Consider the following 26049-nt stretch of genomic DNA (forward strand, 5'->3'; position numbering starts at 1 on the left):
GTCATTCTTCGCGACGGCTTGGACAAATTGCGCAGACGTTTTTAATACACTTGGTTTGAAATGCATTTCCTACACTTAGTCAAATACACTCCACCCCAAACCTCCTCCTCCCTTTCCCTGAGAAAACCTATGTGAGTGTGTGGGTGCGTGTGTGTATGAGAGAGAGAGACAGAGAGAATGAGATGTTTGCTCTACCAATGCTTTGTAAAGTTTCTTGATGCATTACACAAGCGTGCAATTGGAGTAGTGTTGAAAATTGTTAATTTATTGTTTAGAATGTCTTTGCATCCCAGCAAGAGCAAATAAAACAAAATGTAGCATCTGTAACCGAAACCTGAAAGGTGCTTGGGCTACAGAACCTTTTACACAGGACTAACACAAAACAAAAAAAATACAATAAAATGAGTCTTTTTTTTTGTTTTCAAAGTGCCATAGCTAGTGAGGAGCGGAAGGATTGGCAGAGTGGGGCATAGATGCTTTACTGTGTGAGTTTACTTGAGAAACCAATCAAAAAAGGGGAACTTCAAGGAAAATGTGTATTTGATTACACTGGCAAACAGTTTTTACATTTTATGCTTTTTTTCATTTGGTGAGAGAGGACTCTGCTGGACTCTGAACTGAGACTCTACTACAAATCCATCAGCTCTACTGTAGTTTTTTTTTTAATTTTCACATGAGGATGAAAGTGTGTGTCTGTGTGTGTATGTGTGTGTATGTATGTGTGCATTTGCATTAAGGAGAGCCGCAAACACCCACATTTGATGGATAAGCATGGGTTGAAGTTCAGAGCTATGCAGGGCCCTTACTGAGTCCTCCTTTGAGATGTATATACAATGTGAAGGTCTGAAGTGATTTTTGTTAAATTCTATATTTTATCGCTTTTGTAGACATTTTGTTGTGGGAAGAAAAAAAAAATAAAAGAAATTTTATGGGTGCATTTCTGCCTCGTTTTTCTGTCTCACACATGCACTTTGTTGGAATTTTTTTTATTTTAGCCAAACATTAAATAAATGTATTCTCTATAAATTAATTCCTAACTTTTAATGGTAATTGTAATAACAATTGTCATGTCTCTGTGTCAAAATATTCATAGAAAAGAACAACATAAATAGTGATTTAGACTTTTGTTAAGTCATGAAAAAGCAGTATGTTGTTACTGCATTTCCGATAATGATACATGAGATACAGCTTAATTATAATCCCTTCTTTAACAAGAATAATCTGCAACCCTCCCTCCCTTCCTCCTGACACTATTTACTTATATTGAAAGAACATATTGGCATCCTTTGTACAAATTACAGTAATTAAATCTCTAGCGTCCAGTCACAGTTTCCTCTGAAAAATGAATCAGGCAGAGCACCAAGACAGTATTTTGTAAAAACATATGTCTGAGTGTGTACTCAGGCAGACATGTCTCAGAATGTGTGCTGGTAAAAGTGCATGTGTCTCCCTTTCTATACTTCCTGGGTCAGAGGTTACAACCCGGTTTCATCGTCCTCTTGATCTTCTTTCCCCGGTGTAGATTCTGCTTCGCTGTTGTTCTCGCAGCTGTCCGAACACTTCCTCAAATCTGAACAACAGAAACATCAGTTAGCGACATGTCGCTCCAATAACGCAGTCATTATCACAAGAAAGAGAATACTGACAGGCCTGGGAGGAAGTCCACGCATCCGGCATGAATAATTTGGTTTGATTTGTTGGAGAAATCTTGGAGAGGACACAAGAAGAGGAAGAGGAAACACAACACACCTTTGAAATATCAAAACAACTGTGTCTGAATGTTTGTGTTTGTGTGTTTGTTTGCTGGGCTTGTTTGTTTTTGAGCACAGTTTCTTCCCGAGCAGTTATCCTCTAGATGCCGGTATCGTGCCTACCCAGAGACGTTAATTAATAGCTAATCAAAGCTAATGTCTCAGCAGCACATTGCCAGCACAAAGACATGATTAATACGTAATCAAAGGCCGTGGAGCACAACGCACAAAGCAGGGCCCACCCCCATGCCTCAAACACTACTGTTGTTATAGAAATAAACGAACACTCGCGGCTTAATTAGCTGGCTGTTGGTGTGTGCTGTCTTCATTTGAAGTTGTTGGGGATTTATCTCAGAGCCAACGTTGGCCTCCTGAGTGACGACACAGAGGTGACATACGAATACATGCTTATACACACGTGCACAAGAAAAAAACAAACACAATGACAAAAAATCCTTTGTATACGCTAAGGAGTGCAAAACACATAATGGTATAGGATAAAGAAATGTATTTTTCAAGTATTTTAACACTGTTTACATGCACTCTCCCTTTCTCTCTCACACACACAAACACACAGCAATACCAAACATTTCTGACCTGCCAGGCCCAGTCTGTGGCAGCAGCCACCGCAAGAGTGTTTCTGCAGGAAACCGCTGATGGCAGCATCACCAAGGTTATCTGGACCAAAAAGCATCTCACCCCTGCTACCACTGCAACAGAAAAATAAAAGTTTTATCTTTCTCACGATACATATTTGAGATCCCTTGTTCTAACATCAGAAGGGGAAGATGTTTGCCATTAATAACCTTGATATGTTGTTGGTAACTGTACCTTTGATCGTCTGTCATGATGACTGTTGGATCGGTCAGCTCCTCTCCTACTCCTGTTAAGAAAAGTACACATAAGTTAAGACAAACAACTCAACAACTTACGTGTGTCCATACACAGGTATGCTGCAAACACACACACACACACACATACAGAGTAAAGAAACCTACCTTGAATATCGAGTACCAGAAGCTCTCTGCAGGAGTACTCATAAGTCCAGTGAGAAAACGCCAGCAGCATTTCTTCCAGTGAACAGCAGGGGGTGATCTCTTCTCCTGTGTTATTGTTGTACTTCCTGAAGTCACCGGACATGTTCCTCTCAATAGTCAGCCACTGGCCATTCGAATGCCAGAGGACCAGTGCTACATCTAGAAACCTAGTGGGCAGAAAAGACAATTAGTACATGCACAGACACACACAGACGCATATACAGGAGAGAACACACACCTTGGTGAGTGGTGCATATCATCAGGTTTGACTTCATTGAACACTTGCATCATCTTCTGAGCTGCTCGCTGCTGCTGGATCTCCTTTAGGGAGGTCAAACAGAGGTTGATGATAAAATTAAAGGGTAAGGTTGGTATTTTTCATCCTGGACCCTAATTTCCCATGTTTCTGTGTCTAAGTGGCTAATGGGAATGACTTTTTTTTTGGTCCAGTATTGATCAGGGGTGTAATTCACAACTTTTAATCACGAAATAATATTAGACCAATTCTTTGGACAGCGATACAATATTTGCTGATATCAAAAAGTCTGCTGCAATACAATTTGATTTGATTCAATTCAGGGGACTTTGATCGATACAAAACCATATCAGTAAATATCCTCACTGTCAACCTTGGTACTTACGATTATATGCCCGCACTTGGCCGCTAGCTCTGTTTGAATATTTAGGAAGAGATGTGTGCTTGGACAGAAATGGTTACACAGACAGGCAATGGGAATTTGACAATAAAGTTGTATCTTAATGATGATGATATGTGTCAAAGTTTTCACTTTGCATCGATAATACTGGAACGCTGATCACTGTATCATCATTACACCCCTAGTCTGAGCAAGACCACTGCAGACAGCAGCGGTGAAAATAGGCTGCAATGTAACCATTTGGGGGCATGTTCGCACTGTTAATTTACATCTACTAAAAATGCTTGTTTTTGCCACTGACAGGCTCAGATTGGTATTTTAAGTGTCTGACAACATTAAAAAAAGTATGACCACAGAGATAGACCTCTTTGTTAGAGACTTATATCTTTTTAGTTTATCCCGAAACTGCCCCAAATCACTATCACCGAAGCCACCAGACTGTGTTTAAACATTTTATCATTGTAAAACAACTCTGGTTTGGTTAAAAAAAACCCTCAATTTACCAAGTTAGATGTGAAAATATGCTGGCTCCATACATGCCAAAATTATTGTTTATTTAAATAGAGTCTAGTGGGTTTAGTGATGGCGATTTTGAGGCTGTTTCTGGTTAAACAAAAGGGATCTTATTCTTTTTTTTAAAAAAAAAAAAAAGTAGGGTCATTTCCATAATGTTGTCAGACACTTGAAATAACAATCTGATCTTTCCAGTGGCAAAAACAAGCATTTTTGTGTATGTAAATTGACAGTGCAAATATGTCTCAAGTGGTTTCATTGCAGCTTGTTTGATCACTGCCGGCTGCAGCGTTCTCATTCAATACTGAACGCATGTCAAAAAAACGTTGTTCCTAATTGTTTCATTTCATTTAGACACTAAACCTTGGAAAAATAGGGTCCAAGATGAAAACTACCAAAGTTACCCTTTAAATCTGTAGGAAGATAAAGGTCTAGGAGGTTTAAAACTGTGAATATGTGGCAATTTTGCAAATTGTTAATGCTATCAGCTTCTAGAAAGTCCTCAACAACTACTCAGTGCTTCCCTGCCTATGCATACTTCACTTTTCAGGTACACTTACTCTTAAACAAAGCTGTAGTGCCGTGCTACCAGGGAAGTACCTCTGCCAGGCCCGAACCACCTCCTGCTTGAAGGCTTTCACTACGTATACCAGACCAGGTCTGAGCACGTCCCGTTCTGCCCAGGTGCACAGCACCCTGCAGCCCTGCCGGAGACCTCCATCCAGCGAGCCCTCTTCACTGGAGAGGGGCTGCAGCATGGCAGAGAGGCCACGTGATGACCAGGAGGAGACTGTGCTGGATTCAGGGTCAGCATCAGAGGGCACTTCCTCCAGAGAGTAGATGCTCACCTCTTCACCTCCTGCAGAGAACATACCAGGAAACAGTAAGTTAGGTGCTTGGAATTTAAGACACATATTTTGCTACGTAAAACTAGTAAAAAACAAGAAACAAACAAAAACGTTACCCAGAAGGGAAACAGGAGTGAAGGGAATGGTGTGAGCCAGTCTCATCAGATTGTTTCTCTCCATAGCTGTTAACACACAAACAGAACACAGTCAAAACTTCACATGAGCTAAAATACAGACATAATTACTCATGCAATCCAGAAAAACAGATGCACAATTACAGCAGAAAAAGCTTTTGGGATCTGGCGTACCTAAAAATGTTGATAGCCACATTAATCAAACATAATTTTCTGCCTTTATTACCTGAATAGTGAGGATACAAATTGTCAGTGGACTGGAATGAGGAGCTCTTTGCTGCAGAAAACAAGACCATGGGAAATTAAAATACAGAAACAGTGTATCTCACAATAATTAATAAATTAACTATACAAACATATTTCATAAAAAAAAAGTTCAGAAATACCTTCAGGGGCAATCCCACTCTGTAAACTGCAACAGGGACAAAAAGAGAAATATGTAGTGTGCAATCATAACAATCCTCAAGTGTTTGAAATTCATGGATGTAATGCTAGCAGCAACCTCTGCTGAATAATGAAGCCAACACAGAAGTGCCCAAAACTGCAGTTCCTCGAACGGCCACTTGAGGCTGGCTCAAGAAGTGAGTCAATCCTCAACATTCTTGCAACATTCCCCCCCAACAACTGCACAGGGGTTAATTTTTACATAACTCACCCGTTTACATTTTGTTAAGGCTTAAAGTTACACATAATTAAGGGCAGGGCCACATGAGTGACAGGCTGTCTGTGAGGAGTCACCAGTAAGAGTCAGATCCACCTCTCGCTCCTCCACAACTCCATCCTCCCCGCCAAATATGACAATTTCTGGCCCCAAAAAATCAAGATAGCAATGCCAAACTCGAACGGCAGTCCACAAATAAATGGGTGACATCACAGTAGCTACATCAGTTATTTTTACACTGTCTATGATATTATGGCAGGCCAAAAGAAAAGCAGACTTATGAAGACCTGCGGCTCATGGATCTGGCCCAGCTGTTCCATGTTGAATTAGTGGAGCTCCACACATCCTGAAGGCAGATGCAAAGATAGTCAGACCACTGATGTATTACACACTTAATATATCATGTATTTTCTTAATATTTCTGTTTCCACAGTTACTACAGTCAGTTACCACAATTCCACACAGATTTACCTGATGGGAAAACACCTGCTTCTGCAACAAATCCATTGGTTCAAAATCTGAAACAATATTGATATCATTAATATTCAAAACTTTAAAACAAATCTTTGACTGCAAGTAACTTATAAATCGCACATTTTATTAGGTCATTGTTTCTTTTGTGTTTATTTATTCACAAGTGATGAATTCAGAGAGGCCTTGCTTTAATGAACCAACAGGCTCTTTATCATTCTTTCATTCTCCATCTTGTCACTCTCTGTCTTGCACCACTGTGCATTCAGGTTCCATGGGATGATGTATGCTTATAGTATGACTAATTACTAATATCTGCTTGATGTAAAGAGGATGGTGAGTCCTTACTGAGCTGACTGAGGCTGGTTGAAGCCGACAAACATGTAGGTTCTCCTCTCAATCTCCGGCACCTTCTCCAGCTGGCATCAGACATATGGGATTGCATGGTTACCTATTTCCCACAAGAATTAATGAAACAGAACAACAAAGAAATTAGCAATGTTTTATGATCCATGTAATATTCAGTGTGTTAGTGAGCAATCATGGAGAAATTTCAATTGTCACAAATGAAGTAAATCTTAGCAAATATGCTGTGAACATCTTACAGTATCTGGACTGCTCTCTTGTATCTTCACTGTCTTCCTGTTCTGGTTTTTGCCTCTGCTGTCTGGTACTTGAGTGAAGTCAGAGGACTTGGACCACTCTGCACAAACAAAAACATACATGATCTGTTAGAAAATGCAGCTGCATGATAACTCAAAAGCAAATTCAGTACACAAAAGTAGACATAATGTACACCCAGATTTTTAATCAGTATATTTTTTTCTGTTATATGCAGGAACTGATATGAAGAAAATATGCTGTACATCTAAATAATGTGTATCTTTGTGAGTGGTCAGTTCGACTACTTTTGCAAATATTAGATAAAGACTGACTGAAGATTTATGAGCTCAAAAATAACTGATGTTGACACCTGCATTACTATGTTACCTCTGCCCATGCTGCATTGCAGTGATGTGGCCTCCCTGAAACTCCTCCCATCTGACAAACCCTCTTTGTTCATTGGTTCGTTAAGAGATGGAAATGATCCCCTCATTGGACTGAGAGGTGCCCCTGAGAAAGCCATATTCTCCACACTGGATGACAGAGACCTGCAGCAGCCGTAGGGGCGGTCTCTGGACAGACGAGCCCACCTGGGGGATTTCACTGGTCTTCCCCATTGGGTGGAAGGTTTGGGCCGAGAACTTAGTCGGCTATCATCCTGAGAAAAGGCAGGATTTACCAAACCCTCAGAGATGTCTCGAGGGTCAGACAGCAGGACAGCGGTGCTAGAAGCTCTGGACACTTCTATATTAGAGAGCTCCTCATGTGTCCTTTTCTCCTCTTCTTCTTCCTCTTCCTCCTCTTCCATGGAAGTTTCCTCCTGATTGGGATACAGGTAAGGGTCACATGTCCAGAGTTTATGATGCGGTGACTCCAGGCCTCTGGGAGAAAGAGGAGACGCGCAGCGGGGCGGTCCACAGGACTCACAGGTTGTCTGATCCCTGAAACCACTGAGATGAACTCCGGCTCCGTATGACGGAGAGAAGGAAGCATGAGAAGCAGGTCTAGAGACTCCCTGGCAATTCTCACTGGGATGGTCAGGAGTACCAAACTGTGAATCCTAGGAGGAAAAAAATATTTTAAACAAAATAATTGTAACTAGAGAAGTCATTAATTAAGTGGTAGTTTTACTGATAAAAAGCTAAGAAGACAGTGCTAGGTATTAAATACTCACTTTCTTTGACTTCCTACGACAGCTATTAATATGAAATGACAACAGTGTGTACCTCCTTCACTCCTTCTTCTCCCTTCTCAGTGTGTCCTTGTCTTCCTCCTCTGCTCCCCCTGGCTCCAACATGGCACTCCTGTGATGTCAGTCTACTCGCCACCAGAACGTGGCCCTTCAGTAATGAAGGCGGGGTACTTCTACACGGCTTGGCAATGGCTCGTCTCATATTAAGTACATCCCAGTCTGCTCCACCTCTGTGCATGAGGGTCCAGCTGTGAGGGAGGATATGCCGGGACGCTGTTATGGGTCGACATTGAGCCAGGCGTGCCTCCTTCTTGTGTAGGCTGTCAGTAGCAGAGAGCAGAGTGAGGGTGTCCACTGCCTGTGCCGAAAGGTCTTGGAGCTGACCCAGCTGACAGTCCAGCTCAGACAGGCTGTCCTGAATGAAGTTGACTTTATCTGAGACCTCACCCATCATCACGCACATCTCCTCAGCTCTAATGAGACAAATAAAAAAACAGACATTCACACTGCTTCATCTTTCTTTTTACTTGCCTTAATAAATCTTCCTTACAGAGTTTACACATCTTCCAAAATGCTGCTCCTATACTGTAAACATGGTCCAACAGATGGTCACATATTACACATATTTTAACCTCTACATTGGCTTTCTGTTCATTTTAGAATTCATTTCAAAATGATGGTGCTCACTTACAGAGCCCTACATGGCCAGCCTCCATGGTACATCATGGATCTTCTGCAGCCACACACTACACTACTCTGGGTTCTTTACCCAGAGTTTTCTAAAGGTATCTTGGACACGTTTTAAGACTCAGGGAGATCATGCCTCCCAAATGGCAGCCCCTGAGCTTTGGAATAGTCACTCATAAACTTGAGGTCTTTGAACTCTTCAGACTCCTTTATTAAACAGGTACAAATCCATGTATTCAGACAGGCTTTTAGGTAGCATGTGGTATTTCATGTTTTAACTTGTGTCTTATGTCTGTTCCCCTTGTATATTTTACCTGCTGTCTTATCCTAGTTTAATTTATTTATTTTATTTTTTAAAATGTGAAGCACTTTGTGACTAGTGTCTGTGAAAGGTGCTATATTAATAAATTTTGCTTGCTAAACATGTTTTTCACCTTTTAATAATGATGTTAACATGTTGATGTTCATGCTCATACCAGTGTCACAATGTGACTAACTTTTTAAAGCCACTAACAGACGACTTTACACAATGACGACATTCTTAGTAATACTGTATCTCACATGTAAAATACGAGTTTGGGTTGTCAGACATACACAGAGGAGTGAAACCTGTGTTAGTGGGACAGGAATACATACTCACTGGGTTGTGTGACAGTAGTAATCAAATTTATATCTACTTACCAAAAGAAAAATCTTAGAAAACACATTTGCAAAGTAATACGATTGTTCTTAATAAATTCAAACATAAATGACTTCCTATGCACTCCACTTGTCTATCATGTACAGTGGTGGAAAAAAGTTTTCGGACACCCTTAAAATTTTACACAATCTCAAATATTATCATGAAATATTTGTGGAAAAATCTTTTTTGTGTTTCAAAAGGTGTGGCTGCATTAGACAGATACAAACAAATACAAATTATATTTTTTTGTTTATTGTTTACAAGAAAAACTAACAAAACTAAATTCTTGACAGTTTCAATATGTCAGTTCTCAACATTGTCAGTATCAAAGTCAACAAATAACAGAGAATGTGTTTAAAACTGAACAAAAAATAAATAAACCATCACATCATCAAATTAATATTTAGTAGTCCTGCCATTGGCACGTAGTAGAGCTCTAATCCTGGCTGGCATGTTCCCCACGAGCCTTTCACACTGTTGAGGGGTAATCTTGTCCCATTCTTCTTGAATTACTGCTTTTAATTCTTCTAAATTCTTTGGTTTATGCTTTGAAACAGACCTTTTGATAATCCACCACAGATTTTCAATGGGGCTCATTTCTGGGGATTGAGCTGGCCACTCTAAGACCTGGATACTGTGCTCCTGCAGCCAAGTTCTACTGGCCTTGGATGTGTGGCAAGGGGCATTATCTTGTTGAAACATCCAGTTTTTACCTCGACGGAACAGTGCACGCGCAGAAGGCAGCATGTGGGTTTCGAGAATGGTACAATACTTGGTGCCTTGGAGTTCAATGTGCCATCACAGACAGTGAGATGACCAACACCAGCAGCACTCATGCATCCCCAAACCATGATACTGCCTCCACCATGCCATGCTTGGCAGTAGGTACTGTACATGCTGGAGATAATGCTTCGCCTGGCCTTCTGCGTACCCTCACATTAGTAGGAGGAAGATAAAGCTGGAAACTGGACTCATCTGACCACAAAATCTTCTTCCAATTCCTGGCTGTCCAGTTCTTGTGTGCCTGGGCCCAACGACGCCAGGCTAACCTCTGTCTCTCATTGATCAGGGGCTTCTTGATAGCCTTGTAGGACCTTAAGCCATGATCTAAAAGTCGGCCACGTACAGTGCGGGTGGAACACTGGACACCAGTTTGGTTTGACCACTGCTGCTGAAGCTCCTGTGATGTCATTCGGCGGTTTTGTCTGCACATGCGGATCAGGATGCGGTCATTTCTTGCTGAAGAAACCCTTGGACGCCCAGGTCTTGGTTTGTCTTCCAAGCTGTTGGTTCGTCTGTATTTCTGCAGAGTGTATCCAACTGCTGAAGGACTGCATCTGCACTTCCTGGCTATCTGGCGGCAGCTGTACCCTTCCTGGCTGAGAATCTTTATCTTCAGGCGTGTTTCCTGCATTAGGTTCCTTGTTTTAGCCATTTTTGTGTCTGAAGAACTTTCAAATGTGCTGGCTTTATGTAGACACGAAGCTTGGCAACAAAAATTGTGTCTTTTAATAAAAAGAACGACCTTCATCACTGGTACCAAAATGACCCAATACTCAAAATTTCTTATGTATTTTTATGGAACCAATCAATTTTAAGTTTTTAATGGCTTTTTTAGGATTTATTTAGTATTTTGGCTGTGACTATACTAAAAGAAATTGCACTTGAAGACCTAAGAGTGATTCTTAATGCAATATTTCACAAATGCATGGGATGTCTGAAAACTTTTTTCCACCACTGTATCTGAGTCAGAAAAAAAGGCCTTTTTGATGAGGTATGAGTTTACTGAGAATCAGTTGTTATCTCAGGACTGCTACATCAACCACCCTTATAGAACATTCTAAGGCTACCCATGGAATTATTTGAATAAAAAAATCAAATCTCGCCAGGTGTTTATAAATGAATGTTACACTCCATCAACCTACATGAAACATAGACATGTCATATATCTTTAGAAACCTGAGGTTCTAAACTATCTATTTATGAGGATTTCGATGTGTTTCATTCATTTACCAGTAAGTCATCACCATTTGAAAGCCAAACACAGAACCTGTTCAAATAGGTGTCATATGTCATCTTTATGGATATGCCAGGGGCGTCAAAACTCGTCATTAAGGATTTAAGAGGGGGCGTCATATGTCGTCATTATGGGGAAAAGAGTTAAATACCTCATTATCTATAACCCTCATTATCAAAATACAGTGATAATGAGGGTTATAGATAATGAGGTATTTAACTCTTTTCCCCATAATGAAAAGAGTTAAAGAATTTAGAAGAATTAAAAGCAGTAATTCAAGAAGAATGGGACAAGATTACCCCTCAACAGTGTGAAAGGCTCGTGGGGAACATGCCAGCCAGGATTAGAGCTCTACTACGTGCCAATGACAGGACTACTAAATATTAATTTGATGATGTGATGGTTTATTTATTTTTTGTTCAGTTTTGAACACATTCTCTGTTATTTGTTGACTTTGATACTGACAATGTTGAGAACTGACATATTGAAACTGTCAAGAATTTAGTTTTGTTAGTTTTTCTTGTAAACAATAAACAAAAAAAAATAATTTGTATTTGTTTGTATCTGTCTAATGCAGCCACACCTTTTGAAACACAAAAAAGATTTTTCCACAAATATTTCATGATAATATGGTGCCCAACGCCAAAACCAATACATTTTTCCACTATATCATCTACAATGCTGCCTTCTGTCATCATATTTCTCTATGGTGCCCAATGCCAAAACCAATACATTTTTCCACTATATCATCTACAATGGTGCCTTCTGTCATCATATTTCTCCTCATTATCACTGTATTTTGATAAAGGAGTGTTTGAGCTTCTATGTACTGTAGAAACTATAACCACTTCACTGCACTACGCCAAAACCAACTTCTGCAGGGCCAACAGAGCACATATATCATTGGTTTTTAAGACATTCTTCTCAGCTTCATTATATACAGCTCCAAGTATTTCATGTTTCTATCTGAGCCAACTGCTTACACAAGCATTTACTCTGAAATGTCCACATCCTAAACTCCTGTTTTAAACAAATCAATTAGAATATCAATCCAACCTGTCAGCTGTGGCTCTGATCCTGTTAATTTGCCTGCTGTGGACATCTTCACTCTTCTCATGAAAGTAGCCCTCTACACATTTCCCCTCAAACTCATGGAGCTTCTTCAGATCTTCGTGGCCCAGGTAGAGCTCTGGTAAAGACAGGTAAGACAGGAGAGGTGATTTAATAGATACAGACATGTGCTGAGAGGTGACTCATAAGATATGTTTAGATAACTTCTAAATTAGTTTTACACAGTGCGGTACTCACTAAGCCCAGAGCATCTCTCCTCCCGCTCAGCATCTCCACTTAATCTCCTGTAGATGGCTTTCAAACCTAAGGCCATGTGACTAAGAAGGATAAGGGGTGGAGGCAGCCACGGCCTCTCCTGATACGTCATTATGTAGCGATAACGGTTGTACTTCCACAGCTTGTTGGATGTCGATGCCATGTCAAAGTAGATGTTGCTGTTATTAAAAAGACAACATTCTTTGAAATAAACATACTCTTTATTTTAATGGGGGTCCTGCAGTGTAAAATTGGATTTTTCTTTATAAACACTCTTACTTAAAAAATGCAATGAGTATGTTGACCATGATGATATACTGGAAGAACATATAGACAGCCTGGAGGAATGCCGTGAGAAAGGAAGCAGGAGGACATGGATGGCTGTCCTCACATGCTGTTAACACACACAAACACACACACAGACTTTACACTGGTGACAAGCAATACCTTCATTTAAGGAATAGTTAGGATATTTGAAGTGGAGTTTCATGGGGAATTTATCCATGGTAAGTGTATTACAGTCAGCAGATGGTGGTTGGCACACCCACAGTTTGGAGAAGCAGGCAAGAAGACTGCCATGGAAGCTAAGCAATGTACAGTGGTGCCCCTGGGCAGCAAAATATTTTAGCTACCTAAATAAATGAATATCAGTTAAAGTTTACACTATATTTAGAATATTTTCACCGCTTTACCTTGCCTTCAGATAGCCCTTTCCATCAGGGAACTGAAGCTGTTCACTATGCACTCCTCAAAGCCACCAGTCTCCTTTAGCAAAAACTGTAATTTTACGTCACAGAACATGGGAGCTGCTGGTCTACTGCTGCCTCGATCAGTTAGTTTGTTTGTGTTACTGTTTGACTTAAGTATTAGTTCAGATTCACGAAAGTCCCACAATCACACAAATAAAATAACCTCTCGAGGCAGTGGTAAAACAGCAGCTCCTGTGTTCTGCAAGGTGAAATTACTGTTTTTGTTAATGAAGTCTAGTGGCTTTGAAGAGAATATAGCTAACAGGTTTAGTTCCCCGTCGGAAAAGGCTGTCAGATGACAAGGTAAAGCAGTAAAAAAAAAAAAAATTATATAGCGTACACTTAAACTGATATTCATTTTTTTGGTAGCGAAAATATGTTTTGCTGCTGCCCTCGTCCACAGCAGTACATGGCTTTGCTTTCTTGGTGGCACTCCTGCCTGCTTCTCCAAATTATGGGGATGCGAACCACCATCAGCTGTATGTAATACACTGATTTTTGATAACTAACTCATAACAACCCCACTTCAAAAAGTCCAAACAATCCCTTCAACAGTGGGAATACACTGTAAATTGTTAGGGGCATTTTACATGTTGTAAAAAGTTAGTCATCATCAAGGGTATGATTTGGTAGAGTTATCAGAGTCCTGAAACAACAAGGACAATTACCCCACTCATCTTTAGCCTGCAATTAATAACACACATTGGAATACAAATGTGAGTCAAGCCAACTCCACTAAAAACTCAAGGCAACAGCAAAATCATCAAGGTTAAACTTGTCTTCTTTAAATCAACACTGGTTAATAAATAAATATCTAGTGTTTTCTATTTACTGAGACACCTACGATCTATCTCCGTTGCATAGACCTCTCCGTAGATCATCCAGTATGGCTGGAAGACTATGTCTCGAGCTAGGCTCCAGGACGGCTCCTCATCTGGCGACAGGATGGCCTTCCTGGATACCCCGAAGCTCAGCAGCACTACTGCCATCATTACCACGATGAAGAACATGTTACTGGTCTAAAGAAACGCACAGAGAGAGGAGAGAGGGGTAACTAAAAGAAGAAGAAGAAAAAAACACACATCTCCACTTTTTTCCTCACCAATATGTAGTGCACAGTCTCTACCCACCATCTTAGTGATCATGGTGAGGTAAGGGCCAGCATACTGATTGACAGCCAGCAGATCCATCACCCTAACGAACCAGAAGATGGTGTCCAGGCAGTAACTGATGCGTCCTGCCGTCCGGTAGGGTTCAGCTTGCCAACGCAGTACCAGACCAGCCATGAAGAGTAGGATGGCAATGAAATCTGATATGTTCCAGTACTCTGAGAACCAAATCTTAAGCTTCTGGCTCAGCTTCCTCGGCTCAGACATCAGTACCTACGTAAGAGGAGTATATATTTGGTTTGTCTTTGTTTCCTTTTACTGTATCTTCAATGACACTTTTAGTAATGCCTTATGTAGAAAAATGATAACAAATGCACACACAAACACTTACAAATGATTTGTGATATTGGGATATATAAATAAAACTGACTGGACTTACCTCTCTGGTTTTCTCCACTGCGGTGGACAAGATGTAGGCTATGACCAGCCACTCCTGAACACTGGGATAATCCCCCATCTTCACCAGGACAACATAGGAGAATAACATCACAAAGGCCAAGTAGGACATCTGAAGTCGAAACAGAGACAAGAAAAACAAATTCAGAAAGTGACAGACAAACAATACCACAGACTCCACATCAAATACAAGGAGGTACTCTCAGCCCATCAAAGTAATGTGTTCTCAGAGAGAGAAATATTTTCCATTTAACACATTTTTTGCAATATAACAACATGAACACAACCTACTGTGTGAAACCAGAATTTGACAACAGGAGCTGTGTAGAATTCATAGAGTCGTGTGATCCAGGACAGACACTGCACAGTGATAGAGGATACAGTTTCTGACACTGGACCCAAACATTTGTCACTGAATGACAGGCCTTGCTCTGGATCCTGACTGCCCTGTAAGAGTAGAGTAGAGTAGGATAGGAGAGGAGAATAAATTACAAGACAAAAAAGCACAACACTAAGGCTGGATAAGTGCACTACTAGCACTTTACGGCGTGATCAGTTCCCTCGTGGACTGGTGCTGACTTCACAGACTCAAGTCCAAACAGCGCTGCCTCGTGGGACTGTGGTACATGGCACATTTCAGCTTTGCTCTTAAACTCCAGAAGCAAGATCGCAGGGGGCAGTAGGAGGCTCAAAATTATCTGAAAGAGAGAGATAACAAGTGTATTATGTAAGCTTGTAACAACTATCCAGAAACATCAGGAGGCCATACCTTCAAACATGAGCTTAGTGAAGCATTAGTTTTTAAAATAACATTAAATCAAGTGACTTATCATAATATGAAAGGGACACTGAGAGTGCTGGGCCCTCTGAGATGTATGTTCATTATGTTTCTGTATTATTTTTTTGTGTTTTTCTCTTGTTAAATATGTTTTTTTTTTGGGCATTTTTGCCTTTAATGGATAGGACAGCTAAGTGTGAAAGGGGGAGAGAGAGGGGGATGACATGTAGCAAAGGGCCACAGGCTGGACTCGAACCTGGGCCGCCCCATATACAAGGCAACAGCCTTGTATATGGGGCGCCTGCTCTACCACTAAGCCACCAACGCCCCGTGTTTTTCTCTTTTTAAAGCAAAATAAATACATCATCGACTAAGACAAAAAAATCCTTATGACGCTTACAATGAAAGACTAACAGTTGAAATGAATTTGAGCATAAAATGAATTTTCTCTGGTTTATCTGAAAACTCTCGCAATGTTTACAGTGTTTACCTTCACAAAGGAGTTTTTTCTCATGTTGAGCGGACCAGTCCACAGATCTGTGAGGAGGGTCTGAGTGCAGGAGTGTGAGACAAACGGTCTGTGACATGAGGAGACAGCCATCTGCAGACAGGTGAAGTGGCTCCATGCCTCCATCTCTGAAGTCAAGAGCTTCATGGCCATCTGCTCGTTCTGACGAAATGCACAGTCTAACACGTCCACTGCCAACTGACCAAACTCACTACGACAGAAAGGAGAGACATGGTATCAGCCATGCATCTATATCTATATCTGTATCTATATTTCTCCCTCTCAGACCATAATTCAAATGTTCAAAAATTATGATCGGGTCTTTAATCATTCTACTACAAACATTTATTCAGTTGCTGTTGTCCCCATAGGGTGACTACTGACATCACACACACTTAAATATACACTCACAGTGAATATGTCTTGAATCGCTCTGCAATGTCGTCGTCCCAATTGCTTTGTCGTGCCTCAAAGGCCATGGAACGGTAAAGCTTACAGGCCACTGTAGCACGTGCCAGCGCTTCCTCACCGTGCTGCCACAGAAAAAGTGCCATCTGCTGACGCTGGTGAAGCACGGCCCACACGAACAGGTCGTTGAAGTTGAAGGGAACCAGCAAAGGAGTGTCACCCAGGCCAGGGCTCAATGTGATCTCTCGACTGCTTGAGGGAGTAACATTTTGCTCCTGGATGGGAAAGTTAGAAGTATGGACAAAATAATTGACTATGAAATGGAGATAAAGAAGGAGAGATGCCACAAGGAAAAAGAAAAAGTGCAAAAGGGGAGAAATAATGGGGCGGCTGTGGCTCAGAGGTAGAGCGGGTCGTCCACCAATTGGAAGAATGGCAGTTCAATCCCCGGCTCCTTCTGTCTGCATGTCGAAGCCTTGAGCAAGATACTGAACCCCAAATTGCTGTCGGTGGCTGTTCCATCAGTGTGTGAGTGTGTTAAACACTGAGTAGCAGGTGGCACCATGTATGGTAGCCTCGGCCACCAGTGTATGAATGTGTGTGTGAATATGTGAATGTGACTCGTAGTGTAAAAAGCGCTTTGAGTGGTCAGATGACTAGAAAGGCACTATACAAGTGCAGGTCCATTTACCATTTACCAGAATGGCAAAAAAGAGAACTGGTAGCCAGGAAATATAACACAATAATATAAAAATAAATATTATTTATTATTTATTTTAAAGATGTTAAGGTTGCCCTTAACATCTAACAGTGCTGAATAGAAATTACAGCATGGTTTTATGATGGTTGAGCTATGCATGACCAGAGAATTTCTCAAAAAACACATAATATATGAATTTCAATAGTTTCAATTCTGAGGTGTGGGTTTGAATGACTCAAGGTGGCTTCTTGCTGTTTCAGTGTGCATCCCATACTAAAAACAAAATCCCCACCAACCTTGGGTTTGTAGGGCTGAGCAGTTCTAAAGAAAGGCAGGTCCTGGAGACTCCTGGCCCTTGAAGAGTTTGGTATCAGTCCTCGTCTCTGTTTAGACATGGAGGTGGATCTGTCCCGTCTACCCTCCTATACACACACACAACAACAAGAGTGCAAGGAGTGGGAGAGAGGTCGAGCATTGTCACAATTAATAACACAAGAAAGTACCAAGTCAAAATGTTTTTTTTCTAGGACATTTATCAAAACACAGTGGAAAAAAGAGAGTACTAGTGATGTAGTCACTTTGTCCTGCAGGTGGTTGTTGTAGGCGGCTCTGAAGTGTTTCCGTGTGTAGGTGCTGCGGTACGCTCCCCCTATGAGGTACTCTATCACCAGGCCCACGTCAATGAGAGAGAGACGGTGACCTATGGGAAGAGAAGTCTACTCACACGCACGTACACACACACACACACACACACACACACGCAGAAGAAGAAAATACACATACTATATACCTTTAGATATGGCTACTACAGTAAATTATGGAGGTGGCAGTGTTGTCTGTAGTGTAATATCGGCGTTCTCATTCTTACCACTCACCTGTTTCGCATCTTCAACGAGGTGGCGTAGGAAACGGTCCGTCTGCCCCTGAGGCTGTGGAGAGAAACTTGTATTATTATTCACAGAAAATAGACAAGTAAACAGAAAATACCAAATCAGAACAAAAAAAGATCTACTGGTTACTTTTCAACACAGTTGCATATTGCATACACAGCAGCAGCCCTGGGATCCTTAGCTCGTTTCTTAGGGTACTTATTATCCCAGAGTTATGAATAAATAAACAGCCTTTAATACACAAAAGATAAAGGCAATGTGGAGAAAGCCAAGTGTGAGTGCATTGATGACAAAGAGTCTTGTGATCTCAAAAGCATCCTAAAACAACAACTGGGAAAATACTGTGAATGCAATTGACCAGGAAGCGCAGAGATTATTGGTGCAAAACACTTACAGTGCATTATTGTGATTTCAATCAAAGCCACAGTTTTGGAGTTTGTGCTTCAAGAGTCGCAAACAAAAGAACTGAAATGTTTGTACGGCAAAATGTGAGCCGTGGAGAGACAAAGGAGTAAACAGTGCAGCAAGACAAACAAAAGTACTGTGGGGTGAAAGTATTTACTAAAAATATGTATATATTATAACCTTTTTATTCTTTTTTTTATTAATGTTGTATTTTATTCATGGTCAATGTGATGTGTAAATAAGGAATTACGAGGGACAGTCACAAACATGTAAACAAACAAGATACTTAAATATATTATAATAACCGTATTATAGAGCTCCTCGAGGCGATCCACAGTCAGGAAGCGGCTCATTGTCATGCCGTTGTCAATCAGCAGTTTGACAAAACTGACCCGGTCCATCACCAGAGCATCCAGCATGGCCTGCTCCAAGGAACCCACCTAAGTACAACATACAATTATCATACTTAGAAGAAAACTATGAAGGTATTTTAGAATATTTCTTGTGTGCATAATAGCATATAATAATAACATATATAATAACAATATTGGCATATAACTAGGCCACAGCTTGCAGCAGTGATTGACTAATTAGTCCTGGTATTAACATTCATCTTAAATGATCTGATAACAAATGGACAGCGCTAAATACAAGTGTTAAGATCACCAATACAGATTGTGATGCGATCACTCAAACCACTTGCTGAGGTGATCTGGGACACATGTGACCACATGGCTTTTGTAGTGTAAATGCAAATGCCAACTGATGTGTCCCCAACAAGGAATACATCATCAATGCAGGACATGGTGGATGTTTTGGTGACTGTGTGCTAACTCCCCATAACTTGCCCAGTGTACAATAAGTTGGACAAAGTGTTGCACGACCGACCATGATTTTGCCCTATGGAGGGAAACGCGTTGATATCTACTGACAGTGATATCTCCAGCTGAACCGACACAACCATGTTAGCGTAAGTATGGACATAATAACTGTACACAGGGCCTTTTGACTGTCTAGTGTAAATGATGTAAGCAGTAACAGAATATGAACACAGCTGGTCAGCTGCAGAGACATGATACACAAGTGTGATGTTTCTTGGCTGTCCACTTGTGTCGGATCACTGAAACGCATGTTAATACCAGGTATAAACAGGCTCTAAGTCAGCCTCACCTGCCAATGCTGTCCATACACCATGACTTTCTGTGCAATGTCAGGCCTGTCCCAGGCTAGGGCCACACTCAGCTGCTCTGCAGGACTGGCCTTGGTGCCTGTTCATCATACAGAACAAAAAACATGCAACAGAACTTAAATCACTGCCTTTCTAAGCAACAGCACAACATTCTCACGGCTGACATTTTGACCTTTCATAGCAGGGAAAGCCCAAGTCAAACATCAGTTTGAATTGTTCAATTCATGTGCACTGATAAGTCTTGCCAGTGAGTCAGCCTGCACAATAACAAGCTTGGAACTACAAATAATGCAGCAATTGTTAATGTTAGCAATTACACCTGTGGTTTTCCTGCTTTGACATGTCAAAACATCTATTGTCACAAGAAAGAGGAGAAATATACGCACCCTTGAGACTGGTTGTCAAAATGGCTGCATCAGGTGCCGTTTGGTCCTCTGCCTCTGAGTCAAAGATGGTTATCTGTTGTTCAAAGACACAGACTCGGTGTGAGTAGTCCATGGGTTGAATAGCAACATACACATTCCCAAATGGCGTTTCACTCACAGACTGTCTGTGATCCATGCACTGCAGGAGGAGACTGTAAAGCTGCGAGGCTTCTGCTATCTCTACTCCAAACACCTCTCCAATCCTGACAAGGAAGTCCTCTTTGATGTCAGCATCCAACTGCCTTAATAGAGCAGCGAAGGTGTAAGTTATAGGTCTCCTCAGTAAAACACTTGCTACATACGGTATAACATAGGAGTGGGGGAAAAATTCATTCTTAGACGCATTGTGATTCTCTCTTGAAAGATTATGTCTCAATGCAAAATCTCAACATTACAATTATCCAACACCTTTGTAAGACTAAACTGTATATTCCCAACAGCTGAACCAATCAAATGGTGAAAAATAATGGACGTAAACGTGCATTGTGTTTCCGTTCTTCCTTTGTTACTACTATTGTATTAATAAAAGATAATGGAAGTAAATTCAACTGTTCATTTTAATTATGGATCACTGCAAATGCACTTTATGTATTAAAAGAAGCACGCTGAAAAAAAAATGTTTAGAAATCAACAGTTGTGATGCATCAAGGTATATCAATTGTTTTACAATGGCGACGTAGCACTCTGAATTGAAGTCAGATTTTATCATGAGATGCCTTGAGATTCCCACCCCTAATAACAACACTACCAAACTAAACTAAACATTTCACATAATTAGTTAGATCCTTTACACCTTTTACTGTAGCTTCAGTGAAGTTCGCATGCATACCTGTCAATAGCGGTCTGCTTGTGTAAGAAGGCGAGCAGGTCAGCAGCCCTGCCTGATCCTTCAAACACAAAAACGGGCACAGGAGGCACACTGCTAACATAGTCCAACACAGTGGACACAATGGCAGGGCCTCCCTCCAACACCACACACACCACCGGCACTCCTTGGTTGAGTCCTACATAGCAGGGGAAGGAATGTTATATAACATCAGTCAAATCAAACCCCTGTGCTTTTCTTACCTCCTAGATGGATTGCACAAACACACACACACATTTACACATAGACTCACGAGGGTGTATCTTCTGTAGCTGGATGTGTTTCTCCAGCTTCCTCCTGAGGCCTTGCTGGCAGCCATGTTTTCCCAGTGTTCCATCATCCACCAACAGAAAATGGGAGTGGAAACCATTCAGACAGGCCCTCTTGCTCAAAGGGTTCCCCAGTGGCTGGTAGGGCCTGAACACCTGAACCATGTTGAGTGAAAGTCACATTAAGAGCCAACCAGAGCTCAATCATGATAAAACATCACACCAGTATATGTTGGAAATATTTAGTGTCAAATTGATTTAATCTCATTCAACAATACATTAGATTTTAATACTCACATCTCTGCCTACAAGGTCCGTGTTGTTGTCAATGACTCCCCATGGCGTGATGCCGACTGTGTTTCTCTTCCTCAGATTATGTCCCCCGAATGTTTTCACTGCCTCGCCCACGTACTTAGACACACCTATGTATGTAAGTATGTAAAGAGTATGTAAAGAGCAGCTGAATAAACAGCAAATATAGAATTTAACAGTATAAATAAAGAATCAGCTCACTTAAGATTGGCATCAAACAAATCATTATGCTGCGTAACAATTAAATTCTTCTCTGTGCAAGTGCAAACAAATGGACATAGCATGCAACTGTGCCCCACAGATTAGACCCTGGGATGAACTGAAGTCCTTACAAATGAACAGACCTACATGAGTTTACACAACCCAAGAACATGATCAGGTATTATTATTATAAGTATTTTTGCAACAGCATGGCACACAGAAATTTACATGCAATTCAAAATCAAACCTTCTGGTTACTGAACATCATACAGGCCTCCTGGTACCGTTTAAAATCAGGACCAGCCCTGATTAAACCCAGCTATGTTCCCAACAGCATACTTGTTCTTTCTACTTTCAGTATGTAATCCAGCTGCCCTTCCAAAGTAGGTACTGTTGCATGGAGAATGCATACAATTGACATTTATTACTTGGTCATAACATTGCACCTTGAACTTTGACCCTCTTGCTCATATATCCATATTTTAAACTTTTAAGTTATAACTGCATGCATTGTAGATTCTAACACGCAGTATTCTAATAACAGCAGTAAAATTACCCATGCATTTGTCTGTCATTTTTTGTTTTCACAGTTATGTCCTTTTGTTGATATTGGTTATCTTTATGGTTATTCATGCAGCGTCTGTCAACCAGAAAAGCATGCTGGCTTGCATACGGCAAAAGGCAACAAGATGCAGTAGTACACCCTGGTATGTATTGGCATACCGCATTTGACACACAATGTATTTGAATCTTCAAATACCTAGATAGTATGGGTAATAAAATACAACATGAGTCCCATTGTGCCATCGAACAACCATGGTGATAATGTTGGTTCATATCAGACAACAGCCCATGATCCAGTGTTGTTCAAGAGTAATTACGGGTATTGACCCACACACGCAGATCTTATATCAATTTATAACACCTACCTGTATTAATGCCATCAGTGAGTATCCATGCCTCTGTGCTTAGGGCGGCAGTTATTAGCCCTTTGCTGAAGGCCTGCTTGACTTTAACGGGCAGGGTAAAGTTTTCTGAGCCCCCCTGGACAGTCAGTAGCAGCTTCGGTTTCTCCATCTGCCACTCCCTTAGCATCAGTTGAAGCAGCACGTCTGGCTTTGAGTCCACAGCCAAACGGACATACTGTACAGGAAACACAAGGAACTTTTAGGGAGTGAAAGTCTTTTTGAGCTTTTCTCAGGCAATGCCAGTGTGACTGTTATTTGAAGCAGATACCGTCTTAGATCATAAGTCAAAGCTTGTTTATACCACAATCAAAAGCCAAATCCTGTCTTATTCACAACAGGACCAGCATTTACCTTAATTTTTGGAGTCATCTCTTGCTGAAATATTTTTAGTTATCAAAATTTGTTTGCCGTAGAAACACATATAATGTACAGTTAGTAGACTCACAGACCTTGGCCCGGCAGACACGTGTGGCAGTGTCTTCAAAGTCTACAATCCCATAGGCATTGGTGGGACTGGCTTTGGTGTGGAGCTCTATGGACCAGTCCTCTTCCAGGTCCTGTCCAGGACCAGGATAGAGGGACATGGGGGAAGGGGACTCTTGCCAAGAGTGCTCCATCATCAGGCGGCCACAGCAGCATCTAATCAATGAAAGATTACATAACTGACCATAGCAGGAGGTGGCAGAAATTCAGAGTAACTTTTATGTGTGTGCCTACAGAGAAACATTATTCACTTACATTTCATTACCCTATTTGTACTAAAATAAGCAGGTATTTGTTTGGAAAGCACTCCTAAATAAAGGCAGAGTTGTTGGGTGAAATTAACAGGCACCTGACAGGCCTCCACCTGGCCTATTGAAGCCAGGCTGCTGCTTCCCCCTTTCCTGTCTCCCTCCCTTCCTCTTCACCTCCCTTTGTCCTTGGGTCTACATCGCTATGATTGGTGGTGGTGTTTATCATTTTACATCCCACAAAATTCACACACACAGCTGTCACTCATTCATAAATCTCCTTCACTGTTGATACCACCAACTTCCATACCCTGTCTGTTTTCTCTGTATAGAATGGCAACAAAATAAATGACCTTGGCATTATTACTTTCCCCGAGCCAGTGTGTGACACACTGTAGAGTTAGTTCATTTCTAAAAACATGTCACTGACACTAGCAAGACAAAAGAGAAACAAAAAGAAGGCAAGAAGGGGAAATGATGAAATTAAGGGTGTGGGAAAACATGACACATTAATCCACACGATGATGAAACAACTCTTCATTGGAATAGGGGGGTGGGTGTGGGAGGGGAATGTACATGTGGTGACTTTGAGGATGGTACAAACACACAATTCATAAAATATACCTGATCAAGTTTTGGCATACTTGACACACAGGAATACATCTGTAAGAAACAGGAAATAACACATTATCAAATAATCACATGGTCTCTATTCCTGGAAATAAGGGCTGAGTGCCAAATATTTTTGCTCTCAGAAACATGTTGTTTCTAGTCACTGCTGATATTATCATACTATGGACTAACTACGCAGTTATCCTGTATTTCTTCTGGGAATCATAAAAACGTGTACTTTAAACAGTTCTTTGGAAGCTCATCGCTGCAATCAGATGCCAGTTTACCTATGTAGGTCCCGAGATGAGGGGATAAACTTCACACACTCTCTCTTGAAGAGGTTGTCCTCAATCCAAGACCTTCGTGACTGGAATAGGAAGAGAAAATATTTACTTCCATTACACAGACCCTGGCGCAGCTAAGCAATCCCTTCTACACTAAATTGTCAAACTCATCCCCCAGCCAAAAAACACACTATTCCTGAGAAAATGTAATCAGTGACCTTCTCAGTGAAGCTCATTGCAGTGCCGGCAGCAGCCTACATGGGAACTAACTGTAGGTCCTTCCCCGTCATAGAAACCTGAACGGCACTCTAAAAAACACTGACGGGATATAAGTTGTTATACCGCCATCCTCTCATTCAATTTTGCAGCAGCCTTTTCTTCATGCTTTGCCTGGTCTGTCGAGGTCTGCTTCCCCTACATATTTAACAATGGCCTAGCTGAGTAGGAAATTGTTGGTAGGAAACATACACACATCCCTTTCCTGAGATTAGTACACATGGTTGGGAGCTGTTGTGCTGCCTCCCTGGGTGGGATTGTGTAAACACTAAACAGGTTTCTGTGGTGTAGCCGATGTAACTCAGTGTTTTTACAATAAATGTATTTTTCATGGACAATAAACCTCACTAGTTTACCATGTGCTGCAGCATTTTAAGAATTGTCACATGACTAACAATTAAACATAAAGCACTCCTTACTACTACTTTACATTCATATGATAGTTACTAATGCAGATGTATGGCAATATAGAAGAAAGTGAGTGTTAATATAATTCCATAATAAAGGGAAATGGGCCAACATGAGACATCCCTAACTTCTCTTGGCTTTTCAGCTTCACATCTGTAATGGTGTTGTTGATAATTAACCTAATTTTGATGCCATACAATATATCTAATGAGATTATCATCTTCTGACAGTATCTGCCATGATAAAAAGAAGTTTAATATCTAAAACAGACATTTTTCCTCTGAAATACTGTGAAGTTTAAGTATAACCTTCATAAAGTGTAAATACAGCTTGTAACGTTATTAGCTAAGTTAAGTTAAATAAGTTACTGTTGGCTAACTTGAGTAAGTAAGGTAAAGTCAGTCAGTAAACACTGTACTTTATAAATATTATTTATTTATTTATACTATATACACGTTTTGCTGGAGGCGAAATTTAAATACAAAGCCGAGTACACTGGTTTAACTAACATGACATTTAGCTAACGTTAGGCTAAAAGTTTATTTTAGCTAACACGTAAATCACATCGACTTTGCTAACATTAGCTAATTGCTAACGACCGTTGGTAAGTGAAGTTAGCCTTCAATAAAAACCGTCAATTTTTATGTCCGTCACGACTAACTAATTACCCGCTACAAACAAGCTGGACGCTTCAGTAACGTTAAATAAAAGTATTAGTAAACCATAACTTACCATGGCTGAACACTCCGGTTAAAACCGTGTTTAGTGAGTGTCTACATGTATCTAGAGTCAAATCACACCACTTTATATATCATTGCTCTGACAAGGACCGACCATCAGCCGCGGGTCCAAAGGGCAGGAAGAGCTTTGCTGAGAAGCCTTGAGGAGTTCAGGACCTCCTCCTTCAAACACACACAGGACCAACAAA

At 40.9% G+C, this 26049-nt stretch overlaps 1 protein-coding gene across 8 annotated transcripts; it reads right to left on the reverse strand.

The window, feature by feature from the left end:
• Nucleotides 1-244: 244 nt before the first annotated feature.
• Nucleotides 245-26003, reverse strand: trpm6 (transient receptor potential cation channel, subfamily M, member 6). Of its 8 annotated transcripts, none has more exons than XM_078170842.1 (41): nt 25854-26003; nt 24441-24520; nt 24166-24204; nt 23260-23449; nt 22772-22985; nt 21627-21751; nt 21314-21485; nt 21025-21199; nt 20314-20437; nt 20157-20229; nt 19752-19849; nt 18887-19021; nt 18162-18215; nt 17850-18002; nt 17583-17708; nt 16590-16861; nt 16161-16389; nt 15438-15590; nt 15184-15339; nt 14876-15004; nt 14458-14709; nt 14172-14346; nt 12858-12972; nt 12561-12757; nt 12309-12441; nt 7901-8339; nt 7062-7734; nt 6677-6774; nt 6420-6522; nt 6072-6118; nt 5882-5946; nt 5326-5351; nt 5166-5216; nt 4922-4987; nt 4518-4816; nt 3027-3109; nt 2750-2955; nt 2583-2634; nt 2349-2461; nt 1647-1707; nt 245-1570 (listed from the first exon to the last, which is right to left on the reverse strand). In XM_078170842.1, exons 1-41 carry the CDS (start codon nt 25854-25856, stop codon nt 1489-1491), a joined length of 6036 nt encoding a protein of 2011 aa, XP_078026968.1. In that variant the 5' UTR covers nt 25857-26003; the 3' UTR covers nt 245-1488. The 8 variants fall into 8 exon arrangements, 6 of the variants coding, with proteins under 6 accessions (XP_078026968.1, XP_078026969.1, XP_033474400.2 ...); XM_078170843.1 differs by lacking the exon at nt 25854-26003 and adding an exon at nt 24656-24799 and having other exon boundaries at nt 17865-18002; XM_033618509.2 differs by lacking the exon at nt 25854-26003 and adding an exon at nt 24656-24799 and having other exon boundaries at nt 5888-5946.
• Nucleotides 26004-26049: the final 46 nt, after the last annotated feature.

Source organism: Epinephelus lanceolatus, chromosome 9, assembly GCF_041903045.1.
Source record: "Epinephelus lanceolatus isolate andai-2023 chromosome 9, ASM4190304v1, whole genome shotgun sequence".
Lineage (NCBI taxonomy): Eukaryota > Metazoa > Chordata > Actinopteri > Perciformes > Serranidae > Epinephelus > Epinephelus lanceolatus.